Source organism: Pongo abelii, chromosome 1 (assembly GCF_028885655.2).
Source record: "Pongo abelii isolate AG06213 chromosome 1, NHGRI_mPonAbe1-v2.0_pri, whole genome shotgun sequence".
Classification (NCBI taxonomy): Eukaryota; Metazoa; Chordata; class Mammalia; order Primates; family Hominidae; genus Pongo; species Pongo abelii.
In genome coordinates, this window is record NC_071985.2 from 139,259,273 (window position 1) to 139,278,548 (window position 19,276).

The following is a 19,276-nucleotide window of genomic DNA, read 5'->3' on the forward strand; positions in this document are numbered from 1 at the left end:
GCACAAACATATTTCTCCGGGTGATTTCCTGCCCTGAGAGCCCAGCCCGGAACACAAGCCTCCTCTGTTCCTTTACAGCCCACCAGTCCCTGGGACTGGGACTTAGGCGAGAGGATTTATGATATAGAAAGTAATAAGTCACTCTTCCAACCTGGCAACGTCTCGTGTGAAAGCAAGTTGTATTGTTGTTCAGACAATGGCTCCCAGGAAGAGAAATAGCATCCCTCAGAGCCCCACAGTCCTCTAGTGGCTGCCTGCGGCTTAGAGTGTGCAGAGGTGACCCAGCGCAGGACGGAGGCCTTAGTATCCCCAGGGCACCCCATGGACCGCAGCGGGTCAGCTGTGGCTGCCTGATTTCTGAAGTTAAAAAGCACATAATTATGGTATTGTTTGACTGCCAAGAATTCTGGGTTAATCTCAGTTTTATTTTGACTGCTACCTAAAATAGTAGCCTGTCCCCAAGGACACAGTAAAGGCCAAGAAGCCAAAAACAGAAAGGCAGGCCTGAGCTCTAGGAGACCTTCACTCGGGAGTTCTGGAGAGGCTTATGAGTGCGTGGGATCCGGTACTGGGAGCCAGGTCACCCCCAGGCCCTCCCTTCCATAGGCCTGTCCTTAGCCACCGGCCTTGGCCGCCCCTCCCCCATGGGACCTGGCCGAGACTGTGGAGAGCTGCAGGATGGCCAGTCCCCACACACCCATTGTCCCCCGATGCACTCAGGACAGTCCCTGAGACAGTGTGGAGGTCTGCTTCTGTGATTTGGGGAGACAATAATAATAATAGTTGTCATTACTGAGTGCTTGTGATACGCCAGCCACCGATCTAAGTGCTCCTGCATATGGTAACTCCTTTAGTCCTCACAGCCAGTAGGCACTCTGGCAATCTTCTAACCTGGCCAGAGCCACATGGCTAGTAGGTGGTGGAAACAGAATTTGGACCTGAGGAACCCTTGCTCCAGAGGCCACCTCCCCTACTTTGTCACATGGCCTCTCAGGAGGTGAGCAGTGGCAGAACTTAAAGGCTCAGAAAGAATAGCTCCCATTGGAATTGGTGAGAGGCATCAGTTCCTAAGTGGAGGCCACGAGAATGGGCTTGGTGAGGGGTCGTTCTCCTTCTTGGAGCACAGATAGAAGATGTGCATCAAGCATTCTCCACCATACTTAGGTCAGCAAACATTTACCAAGGGTTCCAGTTTGTTCTAGAGGTCTCCTGGCCACTGGGCCCTGGATGTCTAAGAAAAGTTCCGTCGCATTCCCAGGAGAATAACAATACAAAGTCATGTGTGCTCTTAGAGAGGAATGCTTCCTGCATGCAGTCAGGGAGGGCTTCCCAGGGGAGGGGACATTCGAGTTAGATCCTAAGGGATGCCAGGATTCTTCTGGGTTGACAAAGTGGAGGTGAACTCTGGGCAGAGGGGACAACCTGGGCAAACCACTGCTGTATTCCACCAGGCTGAAGATGTTGTTCTTGAGGATTCTGTTCCCAAGGATTCTGAGCCACTGGGCCCTGGGCTCCAGTCTGCAGGGCATGGCAGGAACTGAGTAACTGTCCCCTCCCAGCTACTACTAATCCCCGCCATGCTGACTTCAGAGGAACCTTTCCTACCCTTCCTTCCTGCTCCACCTAGATGCTACCCTTCCAGTCTGAGGCATCCCTGAACTTCTAAAGTGCCCAGAGCTGCCAATCTAGCCACTGCCAGTGGCTGCTATTCCAGCGGTGCTCCCAGGGTTAGCCTCGCCTCAGCCAGAAGCACCTGCGGAGCTGGCTCAGGCTCGCCCTGCTGCCCAACATCCTGATGCACTCCCAACCCTGCTCCACTCCAGCCACCTCCTGCCCTACTAACGGCAGGGCAGGTGGACACCATGAGAGCACAGGGCCTGGGGGTTCTGGCAGCTTCTTCATTCTTCTCCTCTCCCCACAAGTGAGAAAAAGATACAAGGAAGGCCAAAGGGCCAGACCCTCAGGCCCAGGGTGTGTAAGGGCGGGTGGGTCTGTGTTCCTCTGGCTCCTTGGAGCATCCTCCTCCTTTCTACCTTTTGTTTGTAGTTGTTCATTTATTTTAACAAAAGTGATTCCGAGTTTTTATTAGGAAAAAACAAACACACAAGGAACAAAGGCAATAGGAGTTTTAAGTCTTGGCCTGTGGAGGAGGCAGTCTCAGCACCCGAGCATCGACCCAACTTCGGGTCTCCATCAGGTGCTGTGGTCTGGGAAGGCGAGTGGCCATGTAAGGCACCACCATCCAGGGAGACCAGGGTCTGGAGGCAGAAGCCCCTCTACTGAGTGCTCCTGCAGGCCCCTGTATCAGCAGTGAAGAAGGAGACTCCAAAGTTAGGTCCTGTTGTGCCCAAGAGCACACAGTCAGGAAAGAGTGGCACCAGCCTCCAGAGTCCAGGATCTTTCTTTCTGCAGTATCTCACAATTTCAACTTGCCCTCTTTGTCTTAACACTTTTTTCTTAAAGCCTCCAGAGGAAGCCTTCATTCAGAGATGCAATGTGCAGGGGAAGCTGCACGTCCACAGAGCTGAGGCCCCAGGCAACCCAGAGCATCCTAAAACCCTGTGGAACTTCAGGGGAGAAACAGGTGGAAGGAGAGTCCTTCCCAAGGAAGTGAGGCGTGGCCAGCTGGCAGCCACCACCTCATTTCTTTGAGAGCTTCAGAAATCCCAGTCCTTTGCTTGACTAGGATTTTTATAAGAAAGACCCACGGGTTTACTCTACAACATACCAGTGCCCAGGAAAATTACATGAGCCCAGAAGTTCAAGGCAATAGTGCACTATGATTGTACCTGTGAATATAGCCACTGCACTCCAGCTTGGGCAACATAATGAGATTCTGTGTCTAAAATAAAAAATTGTAAAATTCAACTTTGAGCAAATAATAAGTGAACATTCAAATCTTCATGCATCAAGGAACCCAATTCCTCTTCCCAGAAGGATCAGAGATTCTGTCTCCAGCAGAATTGCCATAAACATGAACATCATGAAACACTTGCTGATTGTCTATGTACAGGTTCAAAGGACTTCTCCACTGCAGTTCAGCATTTATCATCAGTGCTTAGCTCATTAAACTAATTACGTGCCTGCATTTCCACATTGAAAGTTTAAATATAGAGGCTGGGCGGGGTGGCTGACGCCTGTAATCCCAGCACTTTGGGAGGCCGAGGCGGGCAGATCACGAGGTCAGGAGATCGAGACCATTCTGTCTAACACGGTGAAACCCCATCTCTACTAAAAAATACAAAAAAATTAGCCAGGCTTGGTGATGGGCGCCTGTAGTCCCAGCTTCTCGGGAGGCTGAGGCAGGAGAATGGTGTGAACCCGGGAGGCAGAGGTTGCAGTGAGCCAAGATCGTGCCACTGCACTCCAGCCTGGCAACAGAGCGAGACTCTGTCTCAAAAAAAACAAAACAAAACAAAACAAAAGAACATTTAAATATAGAGACTAACTTACTCCTTTTTAATTTCTTCATCAAAGCAAAAGCTGATGCAATAGAGGGCCCTCATACAACATGGAGCATCAACCATTTGCTAATGGCAGGGTCCCAGCTGGACCTTCCAAAGTAGTGGGCTCTATGAGAACCTGGAGATGAGAGTGGGGTTTATTTGGAGGCTTCCCTTTTGCTCAGAAACGATTTTACAGGGAGAAAAAGATAAACTAATAAACCTGCAACTCTATTGGTGGTCTGGGGAGGCAAGTGGCCACGTGAGGCACCATCATCCAGGAATCTATTGACATCTCTTTGAATATACTTCAGCTGGGCGTGGTGGCTCACACTTGTAATCCTAACACTTTAGGAGGCCGAGGCAGCAGATTGCTTGAGCTCAGTAGTTCAAAACCAGCTTGGGCAACATAGGGAGACGCTGTCTCTACAAAAAAAAATAAAAATAAAAATATTAGCTGAGTGTGGTGGTGCATGCCTGTAGTCCCAGCTACATGGGAGGCTGAGATGGGAGGATTGCTTGAGCCTGGGAGGTTGAGGCTGCAGTGAGCCAAGATCATGCTACCGCACTCCAGCATGGGTAACAGAGCTAAACCCCGTCTCAAAAAAAAAAAAAAACAAAAAAAACCAACAACAAAAAAAAATGTACTTCAGATGGTTGTGAAAATTAGACAGCATTTACTTTATGGCCAAGCATCCTGGAGGGACTTTACATCAGTTCACTTAATCTTCATGACAGCCCTTTGATGTAGCTATCATCTCCATTTTATAGTTGAGGAAATTGAGGCCCAGAGGTGTGAAGTAGTGCATGTAAGGCCACAGCTAGGATATGGCAAAGCCAGTAGTTAAGCCTGACCCCAGAATCGCTGCCCTTCTCCCATCATACTGCTGTGTCCTGGCCCAGCATCGCTTCTCACACTGCAGCCTCCCTCTGCACCACATGCCGGCGCTTTCTCACCCTGCTGCATTAGTACTCATTCTACCTTCATCTTTGGTGTCTAGTGGTTTCAGTCTTTCTAGTGAGTGTCTGATCATATGTATCAAAGTTTAGAAAACTACTTCTATCTTCCTTCATTTTCTACCTGCCCAAATTCCATGTATTTTACCAGACTCAGGCCAAATGACATGTCCTTTGACATGAAACTTCTCCTCATCCTCTGATTGGAATTCAGCATCTGCTACAAGATTACAGGAGTATGTTTAAATTTATTACTTTATTTTAAGAGCTGTGAATGCAGGAAGTTTCCAGAGAAAGTCTTTAGACACTTGGAAATATTAAATGTGACAAACAGAACCAAGTGACAACCAAGTGAAGTAAACTTTAGGCTTCCCTGTCTTTTTAGAGTAATCTGCGAGTGAATAGACAAAAAGATCAACCCTCTGCCACCATGAATAAAAGAGATTTGCAATTGCTTTGATTTTGTTTTTAATATTAAGCTGAGACCCCTCCAAAAACGCAGGCCACACTCTCACACTCTTACGCATCTTTTCCACAATGAGCAGCCCCAGTAACAACCCTGCAAAGGAAACCATCCTGTCACCTGAAGACAGGAATCTGGTCGTGCACAGTTCTCTTATCTCCAATTCTTTTTTTTTTTTTTTTTTTCTTTTGAGATGGAGTCTCACTCTATCGTGCAGGCTGAAGTGCAGTGGCACAATCTTGGCTCACTGCAACCTCCACCTCCCTGGTTCAAGCAATTCCCCTACCTCAGCTTCCTGAGTAGCTGGGATTACAGGCGCACACCACCACACCCAGCTAATTTTTTTATATTTTTAGTAGAGCTGGGGTTACAACGTGTTGGCCAGGATGGTCTCGAACTCCTGACCTCAGGCAATCTGCCCGCCTCGACCTCCCGAAGTTCTGGGATTACAGGCGTGAGCCACTGTGCCCAGCCTCTTATCTCCAATTCTTACTTCCATGTAGCCCTTGGCCTAAATGCAAAATCAACTAACTTTTGCGCCTAACAAACTGCCCCCAAATTTATTTGTTCAAGGCAACAACAATTTATTTAATTCACAAGTACAAACTCAGCAATTTTGGCTGGGCTCAGCTGGGCCTCCCTCTGGGCTGGGCTGGGTTCACTTATTTGTCTGTGATCAAGTAGCAGGTTGGCTGGGGACTGGTTGATCTGGGGGTACTCAGCTAGGATGACTCATCTCTGGTCCATGAGGTCTCTCATACTTCAGCAGCCTAGCCTGGCCTTATTCACATGGCAGCAGCACAGATCTAAGAGTATAAGTAGATACTGTGCAGTTTCTTGAGTTCTAGCTAAGAACCTCTACAACCTTGTAACCTCTGCGTTCTGTTCATCAAAAGGCCAGCCCACATTCAAGGAGTAGAGAAATTGATTCCACCTGTTGATAGAACTGCAAAGTGTTGTGGCCTCAGTCTGTATCTACTGAGCCCATCTACAGCTTCCCCGCTCGTGCACCTGCGTCTCCCTGCCTGAGTGCATGCTCTGCTCCTGAGAGCATGTCCATCTCTTGCATAAAGCAGACTAGAAGATCAGAGTGGATGCCCTCCAGTCAGCCCTCAGCCAATGAGGAGGGGAGCTAATGGACAAATCTCACAAGTTCCTTTCCCTTAGATAATTTCAAGGTGTGTTCTACACAGATTCTCCAAGGCGCTGTGGGAGATTGAACCCAAGTTTCCTATGGCGGTCACCTGCTCATGAGGCACCCTTTCTCGGCATTCCTCTTGGTTGTCTCAATGTCCCCTCTACCTTACCACACTCTGGAGATCAGCTCCCTCAAGTGATCTTGCACTACTTGAAACCAAATCCTTTTAGGGCCTGGTTTTGGGGAAATCTATGCTAAGACAGAGAGATAAGAGTCAGATCACCCTTGATCTCATAGGCCAAGCTAATGAGTTTGAATTTATCTTGTAGGTGATTGAGCTTCAGTGGGTTTTGAGCAGGAGAAATTGGTGTTTTACAAACAATATTAGTGGCAAAGTAGAAACTAATAATACCCAGTTCCGCTGACTTCAGGCCAGTGCTGTGACATCAACTGTATGCTATTGCTATTTTAGGCTTTGGATGTGAGAATATGCAGATCTTCTTTTAAAGTTCATTTATTTTTGAATAAGTAATACATACATATGGTGCAAAATTAGAAAAGTGCAAAAGATCTTTTGTTAGAATCATTTTTCAACACCAAAGGGCATTTAAATAGCCATTGTGTTTTTAGTGTGTTAAGACATAGGGAGCTAGCTCTTGGCTCCTTCTGAGGCCATTCACTCCTGGTGGCGTCTTGCACTCTCACTCCTGCAAACTGTTCTGGGCTCTTCCAACACCCTGCAGCCTGCAAACCTCTGCTGGAAGGGCAGGAGAGAGACACTGACATTTGTGGCCCAAAGAAAACTTGGCAGGGTTGGTGGATGCCATCCTTGCTCCCTGTCACCACAAATAATTGCAAGCTGGCTGAGTGCTACTCAAACGCATTAAGGTTTGTGGCTTGTTCTGACAGAAATTGAAAAAGGGCAACGTCAAGGCCAAACCTACAGCTTTTATCTCGGTTAGCTGGGGAGAGGAAGAGATAATGATTCACAACACTCCAGGTCTTCACATTTCTCCTGAAGAGCCACCATCTGTCTATAACGTGAGGGAAGAAGTGCTGTCAGGTTAATTGCCTTGCGTCAGCCAAACCGTCTGCATTTATTTAAATCAAGTCAAGTCCATAAATGCTTTCGAGTGTCTGCTGTGGGCCAGCTCTGAGCTCAGCTCTCTGGGGTACCCAAGTAAGTGTGAGCCACCAGCTCTGGCACCCTAAGAGGCAGGCTGGTGATTTGGCAGTTCTGGTAGCTTAGAACCAGGCATGTTCAGTAAGAATCCCAGCCCCATCATCAATCAGCTGAGAGATCTTGGGCAGCTGAGTTGATCTCTCCAGAACCTCCATCTCCTCACCTTTAAAATGGTCCTGCCTACTGCAAAGGGGTAGGTGAAAATCTCAAAGGCAATGCTTTGTTTCTGTCATCTTTCCTAGGAACTTACAACCTTTCCAGGGAAAAAAGACAATTTTACTTTGTGAAAAGTTAAGAAAACATTTCTAAAAGATAATCAACAGTTCAAAACAAAAAAAGAAACAAGAAAAGCAAGTAGGTAAACGCAAGGGATGATGAACTGCCAGACATCAGTGTTTTCTCTAGAAGTTGAGCCAGGAAGAATAGCAGGGGGGAAGAACAAGGAGGTGTTCCTGGTTTGTAATTTTATTCCATTTTTGCCTAATACAAAATTGCAGTGCCTGGCACATGGTAGGCATGCAATAAATATTGTTGAATGACTGTTCAAGTAAATAATAAATGAATGAATATTCTGTACAGGTTTTGTCACTGAACCTTAGGAAAGGTACCCAGAGGAGAGTATGCAGAGTTGATAAACAGATGGAATGGGAGACTTTTATTTTCAAAAATGCTTTTCCCGAGAAATCTTTCCGGTCTGTAAAGGCAAGAGTTGAAAATGGATATGACAGAAGCTTACAAAACTGCGAAAGTCACAGATGAGACTATTATCTTTTTTAGATTTTTAATTAATTTATAAATCTTCATCAAATATTGTGTTGCTAGAAGTAGGTACAGGATAACCTTTGAACTATATGAAGTTTTAGGACATCCGAAAAAAAAAAAAAGAAAGGCGGTCTTAGTTGTGATTAGTATGTTAAAAGAATTTTTATCCCTTCACACTGGAGGCTGAAAATACAAGTAAAGCCAAGAGGGATTTGATGAATTCATGAAGGCTGATCTCAGGGTAAGTTGCTTCAGATTCCTCAGGGATTTTGAAGCTTATGTTCTGAAGGACTCCCATGTTAGAGACAGACTGCTGGGCTGTGGTGACCCTGGACCCAGCCTAGGAGCACATTTCTGTGGTTTTGTGTCCCTTCAGGGAATATTTAATAAACTCCCACTATGTGCCAGGCAGTGTTTTAGGGGCCAAGAACACAGCAGTCAATAAGATGGTGTCTTAGACCTCCAGGACTGCCAACCTAGAGACAGAAGCAGATATGGGAAGAAATACATTTCAGTGTATTAAGTTCCATAATAAAAGTATGATGGGGCCGGGCGCGGTGGCTCACACCTGTAATCCCAGCACTTTGGGAGGCCGAGGCAGGCGGATCACGAGGTCAGGATATCGAGACCATCCTGGCTAACACGGTGAAACCCTGTCTCTACTAAAAATACAAAAAATTAGCCGAGAGTGGTTGTGGGCGCCTGTAATCCCAGCTTCTCGGGAGGCTGAGGCAGGAGAATGGGATGAACCCAGGAGGCAGAGCTTGCAGTGAGCCGAGATTGCACCACTTCACTCAGCCTGGGCGACAGAGCGAGACTCCATCTCAAAAAAAAAAAAGTTGAATCTATAAAAATTGTCTTTCTAATTTTTTAAATGCCTCTCCCCCACCTGCAGTTTAGAATTCCCATGTACTCAGAAAATGTTTGTGGATGGATGGATGAATGAATGAATAAGTAAGTAAAAGAATGAATTTTTGCTTTCAGAAATGGGCATAATTTTCAAATAGAAATTTATTAACATTTGAAGGCTCACTACAGTCAAATTCACTAAGTAACCACTTCTAAGATTGCTTTGTGCGAAAGTCCTGGAGGCTACATGGTTTAATAGAAAAAAAAAAAAATGGCATTTCAGTTTTTGGAACCATTGCTGTGGGTTTTTTAATCTGCATTTCCAGAAATCTTGAAGGGGGAGGCTCTATGCAATTGCAGCTACAGGCCAAAGGTCATTTTTACTAAGTATTGATTTTAGCAGCAAGGAACTCTTGCTTCAGTAAGACTTCTCACACTTGCCTTACCCTGATATGAGCACATTTCACTCTGCATGTTGGTCAGGAAGGCTGCCTCTCTGAAGAGCCTCAACATAATTCCTAGAGCCTGGCATGCTTGATGACATCACCAGGAATTTGGTGATTGGAAGGCAGAGGTCCAGGAAAGAATCTTGGACCAGGAATCTGGACTTCATTAAATAATTGGTCCTTCTGAGAAGCTTAGTCTTGGGTCCATATTCATGAACAAAGAGTTCTGTGGCTTCCTCAAGCTGCCTTTCTCCCCATCTACCTTTCACTACCTCCTGCCATCTATTCTCCCTCCAATAACAAACTGCACTAAGATAAGACCCTAGAGTGTGCTGTCCAATACAGAAGCCACTACCTGTGTCTGGTTATTTAAGTTTAAGTTAATTACAATTAAATAAAATTGAACATGCAGTTTCTCAGTCATACTAGCCACATATCAAATGCACAAAAGCCACATATGTCTACTGGCAACCATAGTGGACAGTGCAGAGAACATTCTCATCACTACAGAAAGTTCTACTGAACTGTATTGCCCTAGAGAAAAAGGAAGATGAAAGCTGAGGATAAAGGTGGTAATTTTAAAGAAAATGCTGATAACATCTAGACCAGCCATATAGAGATAAGGAACACTCTAGCAGGAAGTTGCCATGGGATGCAAAACTAGGCAACAAGTGAAGGGTGTGAAGGGAGGGAGTACAGCTTTGGGACCAGAACCCAGGTTTAATCCTGATTCTAACCAAGTGTATGGCCGTGAAGAGGTTATGTGAACTCTCGGAGCCTCAATCTTTTCATAAGGGTAATAGTGGTAATAATGGTTCCTATGCCGCAGAGCTGATGTGAAAATTAATAAGACAATTAGCGTAAGGTGCTTAGCATGCTGCCTGGCATATGGAAAAAGGTCAAAAATAGTAAGGCCCGGAGGGGTAAGAAAAAAGAAAGGAGAGAACCTAGTGAGAAGACAGCTGACCTGGAAAGAAGAAATGTCCGGAGGATATTTACATGGACCTAGACAGTGAGCACTTTTATGATGGCTGGAGAGTACAAATCGGAAGGACAGAGCAACAGAGGCAGCTGGACCTCCGGAAACCTGAGGAGCACGAGGTGAAGATCCTCTGGATTAGGGGAGCTGTGCCAGGCGGGGCACAATCCCATATGATCCAGTGTTCCTGCCCATGTGTGGCAGCAGGAATTGTGCCACTCATGGGAGCTTAGCTGTACTCAGGTTTATGCCGTTGATTGCATTCTTGAGACCAAGGGAAGCATGGGACAGATGTGGCTTTCCTGGGACAGGCTGGGTGAACCAGGATTGGGGACAGAGGGGCCAGACAATGATCAAGTTGATACAGTGAATTAAAGGGAAGAGGATGACATTTATTCAGTGCCTGCTACATGTTCAGCACTTCACATATCCAGTTGCACTTCACCTCACAACAGTAGCCACTTCCAGTTTGTAGGAGAAGAAACTGGGGCTCAGAAGAGTGAAGGAACTTGCCCAAGATCACACAGTCAGTAAACGAAATGAAATTCAGGATCTCAGCCCTGGTCCTCAGGATTGCAAAATCTGTGCAAATCAGCTGTAGAAGCCCCTAAGCTTTGAGGAAGGAATAGTAATAGAGATGTGCAGAGAGGGTTTGAAAAGAGTTGGCACTGCATTTTTTTCATCATCTAGTAGAGTTCTATGCAATGTCCATGTTGTGCGGGTCACAAACATGAATAAGACAGGATTCTTGCCTGTAGGTGCTTCCTTAACAGTGAGGCAGACAGGCTAAGAATAAGATGAGGACAACTAAAGGTAAAATGTTCAAACTCACCACTGTAAGAAATACTGTACTTATTGAGTCTCCACTATGTCCCAGGTACTGTGCTAGGCTCTGGGGATAGTCTGGTGTGCTGTGTTTACAGAAATGGTCGCACTTTCCCCTTTTCCTATATCCACACCCCTTTGCACTATGACTTTGCAGCTTCTTCCATTAAAGTTGAGTCTATTCTCCACCAATTGAATCCAGGCTAGCCTTGTGACTTGTCTTGGCCAATAGAATGTGGTAGAAGTGACATTGTACCTCTTCCAAATCTTGGCCTTAACAGGCCTCATACCTATCCATTCTCATTCTTGAAACTCTCTAGCTGCCGTGTGGACTCACCCAGGCTAGCTGGCTGAATAATGACAGACACATGGCCCTTTCACTTTCATTGTCCCAGCCAATGGTCAGTCACCTGACAGACATGAGTGAGGCCATTTGGACCCATACCATACAAGTATATCTTAAGGGAAAGGAAGCAATAATTAAGCCAGCCTCCCACGATGGCCACAGAGATCACCATTCTGGTATTCACACCACGTGTAGTTTCCTCCCACACTGCATCAAGGGTGGTCTGTGTAACAATGGCACATGGCAGAAGGGATGATGTGTTGCTTCTGATATTAGTTCACAAAAGCCTGCAGCTTCTATTTTGGGTGCCTTCTCTCTCTCTTTCTTATCATTCATTCTGGGAGAAGCCAGCTTCCACATCCTGAGAACACCCGGTCAGCCCATGGAGGGGTCATATGGTAAGGAACTGAGGTCTCCACCCATAGCCTGAGAGGCACTGAGGTCCACACTGAGTGAGCGTGACAGGAGATCCTATAGCTCCAGATGACCAAAGCCCAGGCTGACAGCCTGATTGTAACCTCTTGAGAAACCCTGAACCAGAACCACCGAGCTAAGCTGCTCCCAGACTCCTGATCCAAAGAATACGTGAGATAACAAATTTTTGTTTTAAGCTACTAGGTTTGGGGGTAATTTGTTGTGCTGGAAAAGATAACTGACAAAAAGAGTTAGCTAGATAAAGCAGGGGGAGGGGATGGAGTGTTCCAGACAGAGGGAATGGCATGATCAAAGGTCCTTAGGTAGGAGGGAATACAGAACCAGAAGAAACTGAAAGAAGACCAATGCGGCAGGAGTTCAGAGAGCAAATGAGGCCGAAAGGTTGGTAGGGTCGAGAACTGCCGGGTGTGGCCTGGGGGTCTTCCTAAGAAGTTTGCATTAGGAGCAACAAGAAACCAAATTATTGAGGGACCAGCATTAGGGGCTCCAAGAAAACCCGGATATCCTGGCTAAGATAAAGTCTCTCCCTGCCAATCCTCCAAATTAGTAACTTTGGGTTTTCAGTTTTCCCTACTCAAAGGTGACCTTCAAGGTCTCCAAGGGAAGAGGCAAAGGGAGACGTAGCAAACATCCAGCATGGTATAGGTAAGGCTTCTCCAGCTCCAGCCATGCCAGGCAGCCAGGCCCAGCAGAGCTGTGCTTCCCTGGCTGGTCAGGACTGGTCCCTCCAGCAGGGGCAAAGCCAGAAACAAGGGGCACAGGTCCAGGGAGGGAGCCTACCTCTTGATCAGCCTTTCTTGGTTCCCAGCTTCCCAGATTCCCACCCCCTATCCACCGGGAGTGAGTTTATACTGTTTTACAAAGACTAGGACCCTTCAACTCATATTTCATTCTCCCATGGATTTCATCCAACTGGCCTAATCTTTTTTCTCTAGTGAAGAAGAATCTAAAGATATGAAATGTTCCCAAAAACAACTTTGCAGAAAAGCAAAATAAAGACAGCATAGAACAGGCCCATTCATTTCATGAATTGATTATAGAAAGATAATTTCTATTTTTTCTTTTAAAAATATATATTTAAGATAGAGATATGAAAAAATTACATGATGGTTCATCAGGGAAATACATTCCACCATGATTACGTTATAGCAGCAAAGCCCTAGTCCTAATATAGGACAGTTGAGTTGATCAGATAAAGACTTTTTTTCCAAATCTACAATCCCATGGATTGTAAATAGAATTTTAAAAAACTACAACAGTTTTCCATTAAACAGCCCTCCTTTTTCTCTTCCCATCTCTAGTCTAGGAGATATTCCCCTCCCTCCTTCTTGCTGTTCCAAGGACAATCAAGGGGGACTGCCTGCTGAGCATTCACCAATGCCAATCCTAATCTAATGCCAGTAAGACATCCTTGTACAGGGTCACCCACACTAAGAGAGAAGGCTCTGTGTCCTGGAGCCCCTGGCCAACACCTGTACAGATCAAGACCCACTTCACTGAAGGGCAAGGGACCAATTTGAAGACAGAGCATGTTGTCAGAACATCAGTGCTTGCTCAAAACCACTTCCCAGTTGGGCAGATTCATTGGTCTCTCTTTCCCTTGCGTGTGCTTTGAACAGACCACAGGCTGGCTTGGAGGGACAGGAAGAAGAAGAGATGCAGCTGTAAGTCAGTGTCCCCTCTCCAACTCAGGGTCAGAGGAGAAGAATGTGCCAACCTCCAGGAAGGCCTGGTGTTATCAGATGTGCCTGAGCAGTCATGAGCACGCTGCTCTGCTGCCCTGCAGCCTGTGGACTCCCCCTCGTTCCTCTCTTATGCAGCCTGGAAACAGATGCCCTTGGGAGGAGAAAAGCTCTGACTTCATTGGGGCTCCCAGGCCCTCCCTTTTCCAAACAGAACAAAGCCTACTTAGCTTATCGCAGCACTTCTCCTTGTGATTTTTTTTTAAATTTGCCTCTTCACATGTGCAATCAACTCTCCTGATATGAAAGTTGTGAGCCCTGTTTTTGCAAGCCCGAAGCTTAGAAGCTGATCCCCATGAGCATCAACAGAAATCATCTGAATGCTCAAAGTACTGCCAGTGCTTGCTAAAAAATAAAACAGCCTGCCAACCTCCTCCTGCCTGTGTCCTTGGCACAGCCCTGGCGGGGCAAAGGAACCCCAAGGACCCCATTGTTCTTTGGAAAGAAAGAAGCAACTCCAGCCAATTCAGGTGTTTGGGGGATTATTGAGATGGTCTTTTTTTGTAGATACGATGTGGTGGTGAATAGGGTAAGTTATATAGGGGACTCTATGGTGGTGACATTTGAAAAGATTGAAGAGTGAACTGAAACCAGTTTCTGTGAGCCCAAAGTTTTCTTCAGCCAGTACAGTTCTAGAATTTGCTACTAATGTGTTTATTTTCTCCCAAAGATCTTCTCCTTTTCTGAGAGTAATGGGACACTGGGAAGAGAACTTATGGACAAAAATATGGGGACGGAAAAGATTATGACAACTTGCAAAGGGTCCACACTGTTGGTTGGATTAGCTATGTGAAATGATGAGGGTGAAAGAGAGAAAAACAGGCAAAACCAAAAAAGGGCCCTTGGAAACAAAGTTAAGATGGTTTTTGGACTCATCCTACCTCCTGTGGGTTTAGCTTAACATCAGTCCCATCTGCCAGAGGCCGGAGGCAAGGTACTTAGGGGTTTAATTGTTCTTTGAGACCCTGAAGCAGGATGAGAAGTGGCCTGGTGTCAGAGTAGAGCAGTTGGCCCATTACTGAAGGTCATGGTTCAGAAGTTCTCAACTTACTCTTTTCTCTATTCAGGTTCTATATAAGTGAGCAGTAAAAGGATATGGTTATCTCCTTCCTTTATTGTAGCAGTCTGCGAAGTTCCATTTCCTTCTTGAAACCTCTGACTCAATGGCTAGAGGAACCTTCCCGCACCCCTCCCCTCCTGTCTATGCTGGCAACTTTTGAGCCGCCCTCTTGGCTTACCACCTTGCAAAACCTGCCAAATCCATTGCTTTTACATACTGCTATTTACCTTGTTGTTTATTTTGTGTATGTGGGTCATCTGTTGTTTAGGTTAGATTGAAGTCTGGCTGTGTTGGTGTAGTTAGCTTTTGATTATTTCCAGAAGAAAGATAGTACACCATATCCATATAAGCATTTAATATTACGTTGTTTTCTTTTTAATCTAATGTTCAGCTTCAGCCTAGAAAACACCCTGAATGATCCAGGCTTGGGGACCGTCAGAGCTATTATTATTTATTTATTTATTGAGACTGAGTCTTACTCTGTCACCCAGACTGGAGTGCAGTGGTGCGATCTCAGCTCACTGCAACCTCTGCCTCCTGGGTTCAAGCGATTCTCCTGCTTCAGCCTCCCGAGTAGCTGGGATTACAGGCATGGGCCACCACACCTGGCTAATTTTTGTATTTTTAGAGATGAGGTTTCACCATGTTGGCCAGGCTGGTCTTGAACTCCTGACCTCAAGTGATCTGCCCACCTTGGCCTCCCAAAGTGCTGGGATTACAGGCATGAGCCACCATGCCCGGCCTATTATTATTATTTTAAAGCATAATTATTTAATGTAGATTTTGCATATGTACTGCATTTGATCCCTTTCTGAATAGTTTTCACTGTTTTATTTAATTACTATACTTCAAAATACAGAAATTTTGGAAAACAGAGAAACACTCTTTGGTGTATGTACTTTTAGTATTTTTTTAAATGCATATAGACTTATTTTCTATTTTTAGCAATAATATTATACAGTTTGTTTTAAACTGTATACTACTTTTTTTTTTTTTGAGATGGAGTCTTGCTGTTGTCACCTAGGCTGTAGTGTAATGGCACGATCTCAGCTCACTGCAAACTCTGCCTCCCGGGTTCAAGCAATTTTCCTTCCTCAGCCTCCCGAGCAGCTGGGATTACAGGCGCCCGCCACCAAGCCTGGTTAATTTTTGTATTTTTAGTAGAGACGGGGTTTTGCCATGTTGGCCAGGCTGGTCTTGAACTCCTGACCTCATGATCCACCCGCCTCCGCATCCCAAAGTACTGGGATTACAGGCGTGAGCCACTGCACCCGGCCTAAACTGTATACTATTAAACTGTATATTGTTTACTTTAGTAATAGATCATGAATGTATTCCCATGCTGCTATAGAAATTATAATGGCTGTGTAATATTGAATTATATAGATTTATATAAGTAATTCTCCATTATTGGACTTTTATTTGTCAAACATTTATATGCCAGGCATAGTTCTAAGCTCCAAATAGATATTAACTCATTTAACTCTCATAATAACTTTATGAGGTAAGTACTATTTACATCCCCATTTTGCAGATGAGGAAACTGAGTCACAGGCTAAATAACTTGTCCCAGGGCACACCTCTTTGTAAGTGATGGAGCCAGATTCAAACCCAGATGATCTGGCTCCAAAGTCTATGCTGTAATCACAGCCCTCTGCTTGCTTCCCTCTACCTCTATTAAAAAGTAAAGACCTTTCTTTCCTGGGAGAATAGCTTAATCTTAATAAGACTTCCCTGGCAAATAAGGGAACTGCTGTCCCGTGAGTCACTGTTATTTATAATTAAATTGTAACCTGCTGAGACAACAGGCAAAGAAACATCTGGGCAGAATGGGCGGTGTAAGCTCTGCAGCCCAGAGAAGGTGACTCCAGGAGGGGCTGTAGACTTGGATCCAACCAGGCTGAGGTCCAGGTTACTTACCCACTGGCAGAACCCAAGTGACTCTGCCTCCCCTGAAGCTACCGTAATTTCCTCACACCCAGCTGAGAAGGTCTTTCCTTTGCATTCTACTACAGGAGCTGCTTCATCTGACCCAAGCTGGCCTGGAGAAAGGAGGAAGAGGCAAGGTAGGAAGTGGCCTGGCCCCCTGCTGCTCTGCCCCAGAGTGCAGGGCAGAAACTGCAGCCAGAGCTGTGGGGTGGTGTTGATCCAGCCTACAAAGTGACTTCTGGGGCAGTACCTGGAGTGTATGAGAATCCACTTATTAACCTGCAGAAGCTCCAGGGTAGTTGTTTCTGGGTGACTCTAGGATCCTTATTCATCGCAGCCTTGAGACCGGGCTTTGGATTCAGCCACCTCCTTTCCTATCCTCTCCCTTCCAATAATGACAATATGATATCATAGCTGACCGTAATTGTTCTGTCTGACATTTAATTCATTCTAACTCATTAAATTCTCACAACAGCGCTATGAGGTAGAATGATGGTTACCATAATTATCCTCATTTCAGTGGTGAAGAAGGGCAGCCACAGGGAGGCTGAATAACCTGCTGTAAGGTGGGGAGGGTTTCAGGTGCTGGGAGCACCACAGAGTTGTGACTTTGACTTGTATCCCAAACAGACCCTGAGAAGGGAGCAGTGGCTGGAGGGGAAACTGCGGTTGAGCCACCTTGCTCCTCTTAACCCTAGTGGGAGGAGAAGTTCTAAACAAACAATTGGCATTTGACAGGGGAGTGTTTGGGCTGGAGGTGGTCGGAAGTTATATTTTATTGAAGCAACTTGGCAGTTGTTTGCAGGGCTGGTAGTGGGTTTATATGACATAACATTCCTGCTCTCTCCCTGGGAGGTCTGTCAGTTTTCCTTTATTTCCGCATTTACAAGGGAGCCTGGAACACATACACCCCACATTCAAAGTCAATGTCACAGGGTAAATTGGCCTAGGGAGGCATGATTATTACTGCAGTCCTAAGACCTGCCACTCTAAATGCACAAGATGGAGATGCTTACATACCACCCGGCCTGTGAAGTTCTTTTCCATGCAGAAACCCCACAAGTTGGGTTCCCACCTGGGTCAGGACTCCACTCCCTTCTCCTAAGCATGGAAATAACCCTGGGTGGAGCTAGAACAGCTCAAGTCAGACCTCCCAGTCTAAGAAGATCATTGGCCTAACTTGACAACAATGTATAGAAAAGATGCTTTAAACAGAACTAGGTAAGGCTTGGCAAAAACTGGCTTTCCTGCAGCTAAATGCATGCTGGCATGTACCTGTTGAGTTTTGGAGCAACTAACTCTTAGGAATGTGTGTGTACTTTTGTCTTAGGAGAAAGACAAAACCTGCCGTAGTCCTTGAAGGTAAGTAAACCATGAAAAATAAAAGTGCAATGTCTGATAGGCTTTTAAAAAGAAGAAGAATTGCTGCTCTCCTAGTTGGAGCCACAGTAATGTTATTACCTCGAATAATGAGGCAGTCCCCTGACTTGGCCTTCTACCATCTATTCTCCCCACCATGAACAGATGGATCACTTAAAAGTACAATAGATCATGTCACACTCTTGCCTAAAAACTTGCAGGGACTTCCTTTCACACCCTGATGGGGTCCACACTCCTCACAGGGCATTCATAATGCACCCCTGACTCTGGAGATGTGGTGCAGTGTAGTATAATAGCTAAGTGCTCCATGGCTATGGCACCAGCTGGAATCCTAGCTCTGTCCCTCACTAGCTGTGTGACTTTGGCCAAGTATCTCTACTTCTTTGTGTCTGTGTTTTCATTTGTAAAACAAGAATAGCAGTACCTACCTTATAGATGCATGTCATGAGCGCCCAACAGCCATCACAGCTGTTTTTATTACTTTTGACCTTATCGTCTCTACTTTCCCCACCCCCAGCTCATTACACTCCAGTCACACCAGACTTCTTTCTGTTCCTCAAATTTGCCAAACTTGTGTCTACATGTGGACTTTTGCCCTAGAGTGAGTGAAACTGTCTGCCCACACCCACTCCCACTCAGGCTGGTGAGCTGCTGGTTTCTTCTCATTTTCAGATTCCAAATGAAGGCACCTCCACAAAGAGGCCTTCCCTGACCACCTATTCCAAATTAGCCTGAGTCTCTTGCTAGCCCTGTGCCACCCTATGGCAATTTCTGTGATGATGGAAATGTCCTATATACCACTAACCACTAGCCACATTGGCTATTCAGCACCTGAAATGTAGCTAGTGTGAATAACTGAATGTTTAATTTCACTTAATTTTAATTCATTTAGACTTAAATGTAAATAACCACATGTGGCTCCTGTATTAGACAGTCTGGTTGTAGCCATTACCTGACTTGTGCACTTGTCACTCCCTGGACTTGTCTTGCTGATTCATTTTTCTGTTGCTTGTCATTTGTCTGTCTCCCCCAACCAGACAGTAAAGTCAACAGAAGTGGCAGAGGGCCTTATGCACCTTGCTCACCGCTGTGTCCCCCTGTGCCTAGGAGAATATCTGGGTCTTTGTGGGGCTTAATAATATTTGTTGGATAAATAAGTGAATGGACATATAAAAGCACTCTGTAAACCAAATTACATAATATAAATGTAGTATATTATTATTATATGTGTATATAATTTGAAAGCCTGCAGGGGTATCTTTTTTTTTTTTTTTTTTAAGAGACAGGGTTTCACTCTATCACAGGCTGGAGTGCGGTGGCACGATTATAGCTTGCTGCA

At 45.5% G+C, this 19,276-nt stretch overlaps 1 protein-coding gene across 3 annotated transcripts in view; it reads left to right on the top strand.

Annotated features, from left to right (window-relative positions):
* Window positions 1-19,276, top strand: part of BCAR3 (BCAR3 adaptor protein, NSP family member) — a 282,319-nt gene that overhangs the window by 120,094 nt on the left and 142,949 nt on the right. For 2 of the 3 annotated variants that reach the window (XM_063718417.1, XM_054554113.1), the window contains one exon: window positions 16,644-16,694. The exons of the other annotated variant lie outside the window; for it this stretch is intronic. In XM_063718417.1, coding sequence (XP_063574487.1) covers window positions 16,644-16,694 — 51 coding nt within the window. The remainder of the gene's footprint in view (window positions 1-16,643; window positions 16,695-19,276) is intronic. 3 annotated transcript variants of the gene reach the window in all.